At 38.1% G+C, this 2,828-nt stretch overlaps 1 protein-coding gene across 1 annotated transcript in view; it reads right to left on the bottom strand.

Annotated features, from left to right (window-relative positions):
- Adgrg4 (adhesion G protein-coupled receptor G4) overlaps positions 1–2,828 on the bottom strand; it is an 88,895-nt gene that overhangs the window by 53,041 nt on the left and 33,026 nt on the right. Inside the window, exons 5-6 of the mRNA XM_029534465.1 lie at positions 2,319–2,358; positions 1,034–1,086 (exon numbers count right to left, since the gene is read on the bottom strand). Of these exons, the coding sequence (XP_029390325.1) occupies positions 1,034–1,086; positions 2,319–2,358 (93 nt within the window). The remainder of the gene's footprint in view (positions 1–1,033; positions 1,087–2,318; positions 2,359–2,828) is intronic.

Genomic DNA, 2,828 nt, shown 5'->3' with positions numbered 1-2,828 from the left:
ACCATAGGTGTGTGGATTCATTTCTGGCTCTTCAATTTTATTCCATTGATCTACATGTCTGTCGCAGTACCAGTACCATGCAGTTTTTAATCACAATTGCTCTGTAGTACACCCTGAGGTCAGGCATGGTGATTCTACCAAAGGTTCTTTTATTGTTGAGAATGTTTTTTGCTATCCTAGGATTTTTATTATTCCAGATGAATTTGCAAATNGCCCTTTCTAACTCTGTGAAGAATTGGGTTGGAATTTTGATGGGGATTGCATTGAATCTGGTCTTACCCCTTTTGATTCAACCTATTTCTTCTCCAAGTTCATATTCCACTGTAAAGAAGACTCTTCATTGCAGCTCACACTCAACCCAGTACCTTGGACAGACATATCAATAGTCTCTTCATGAGCCTTCTTTAGCTATAGATAATTAGTTCTCAACCTTCCTAATGTTGTAACCCTTTAATACAGCTCCTCATGTTGTGGTGACCCCCAATTGTAAAATTATTTTGTTGCTACTTCATAACTGTAGTTTTGGTACTGTTATGAATCATAATGTAAATATCTGATATGGGACCCTTGTGATTGGATTCTTGAACTGTCCAGGGGGTCATGACCCACAGGTTGAGAACCAGTGTCCTTCATGGTAACTATCAGTCAGACCAGCAATAGCCATTGTTCAAAGAGGAGCTAGCCTGTGAGTGTGAGCACTATCTGGGATTTTTTCATGGTGGTGGTGTTTTCTCAGCATTTTATTGACCCTGTTGACCACAACAAACACTCTCCCGTTCCCCAAATTATATCCACTTTGGACCCTGTTTCTGCACTATAAAGAGGCACAGGCTGCTAAGGCTATGCCATGACCAACTGAAACAACTTAGTTGGTGAATGCAAAAGCTTAATTAGAGCATTTGAGAAATAAGTACCAGGTACTTTGATCTCTCTCTGCCAACTCTGACCGAAAGGTTGCTTACTGCACATACAGAATTAAATGGAAGGAAAATCAGAACTAAATTTACCAGCTTTGAATAAACTCATCTCCTACCTGTATGGTACATGAAAAACTGCATCCATTCCTTGCCCTTTTTTCTGTTCCAACAGATGCAAAAAAAAAAGAAAAAAAGAAAAAGAAAAAGAAAAGAAAAGAAAAGAAAAAGAAAAAGAAGAAGAAAAAGGAAAAAAGTGCAGTCACTGAAATCTTTGAACAAACATCAAATTTACATAGAAAGCTTATCATTAACAAGAAAATCATAATCATTCTTTACACAGCCACTGCCTTCTTCAAATATCTCTTAAGCACATTAACGTGTTAGTATTCACACTGAGCCTGAAGGGTCGATAATACAAGGACTGTCTGTCCACTTTCTAGATGCAGCAGTTGACACTCGGAAAGTTAATGATCTACTCGCCAGCATAATCCAGACCTTCTGGATAGTGGCATGCTGATGATAACAAACGTAAGCTGCTAAAACCACCCTAAGCCTCAGCACTTAAGGTAGCACATAATAGATACTAATTAGTTCTGTCCATCTAACAGAGCTCATTTTACATATAAGGAAATAGAGGTTCAGAAAGGTTGGTTCATTTGCCCCATATCCCACAGTCAGAATGTGAAGGATCTGGGAACTTTGGCAGATTACCACATGAGAGCTTTTCCACATAGTATGTAGAGAAATTTCAGATATATCGTGTTAGCTGTATGTTACATTTTACAACTCTGACAGCTGTTTACAGCAAGTATTTCAAATGATGCCAGATGACTTAGAATGCACTATAGGATTTACTATATTTCATATAGTCAAAATATTTATCTCATATTTAAACACCTTGAAAGCTATGTGGTTTCCTGTCATTTTACAGTACACCATTGCACAGCTCTAAGGAGCTGAAATAAGTACTGAAATTTGGGTCAAAGAAGATTCGAGATCATTCTGCTGCACTCTGACTACAGATATACCGTAGAGGTGGGATTTCGTTTTGTTAGGTGAATGGCAGACTTATAAATAATTTCATCTTGGAAAAGTGATGCTTTTCTGTGAGTTGTCCACAATCAAGAAATTATACTACCATTTATAATCCCTAAGTCCTTCTATACACTCAACCCACAAAATCTTTCTCAAAAAGCTTCCACATGGTCAGTTCATAAAAAGCAGAGCGTTGCTTTCTTGATAGGTCCCTGGGCCAACCCTATAAAGGGAATAACTTAATTTGACCTTCAACTTTCACCAATTAACTTGCCTACTAATATACTCCTGGGTAGAAGAGCTGTTTACTTGTCTAATTATTTTTAGGATAGGTCACAAGTATCTTAAATTTGAAATTTTACTTACAATGTATCTGTACATGGCCGTCTCTTCTTTGGAAGTCTTTCTGTATCAAAAGCATCACAAAATTATAGAACAATGAAATGTGGCACACAATACATAGATTACAAGGTAAAGATGATGACAGGTAGCAGATTCGCAGAGTTCCAACAGTGCTGGGGCTCTAAGGGGACCCTTGAACTGCTACTCGCATACTAAAGTGGTGGTAGGTCTTACTTGACCTTACTTGAATTCAATCCCATGATGTTATAAGCAAGAGAGCATAAAATATACACACAGTGGTGGGAATTATTCAAATATCTATGCAATCATTAGAATGAATAAGCTAAGATGAGAGTGACAGTGCATGCCTTTAATTCCATTCCCCCCGGGACAAAAGCAGGTGGATCTCTGTGAGTTTGAGGCCAGCCTAATTCTACATTGTAAGTTCCAGGACAAACACAGTGAGATCCTGTATCAAAAAGGTGAAAGAAAGAAAGAGAGAGAGAGAGAGAGAGAGAGAGAGAGAGAGAGAGA

This window comes from Mus pahari, chromosome X (assembly GCF_900095145.1).
Source record: "Mus pahari chromosome X, PAHARI_EIJ_v1.1, whole genome shotgun sequence".
Classification (NCBI taxonomy): domain Eukaryota; kingdom Metazoa; phylum Chordata; class Mammalia; order Rodentia; family Muridae; genus Mus; species Mus pahari.
This window is presented reverse-complemented; position numbering and strand designations above follow the sequence as displayed.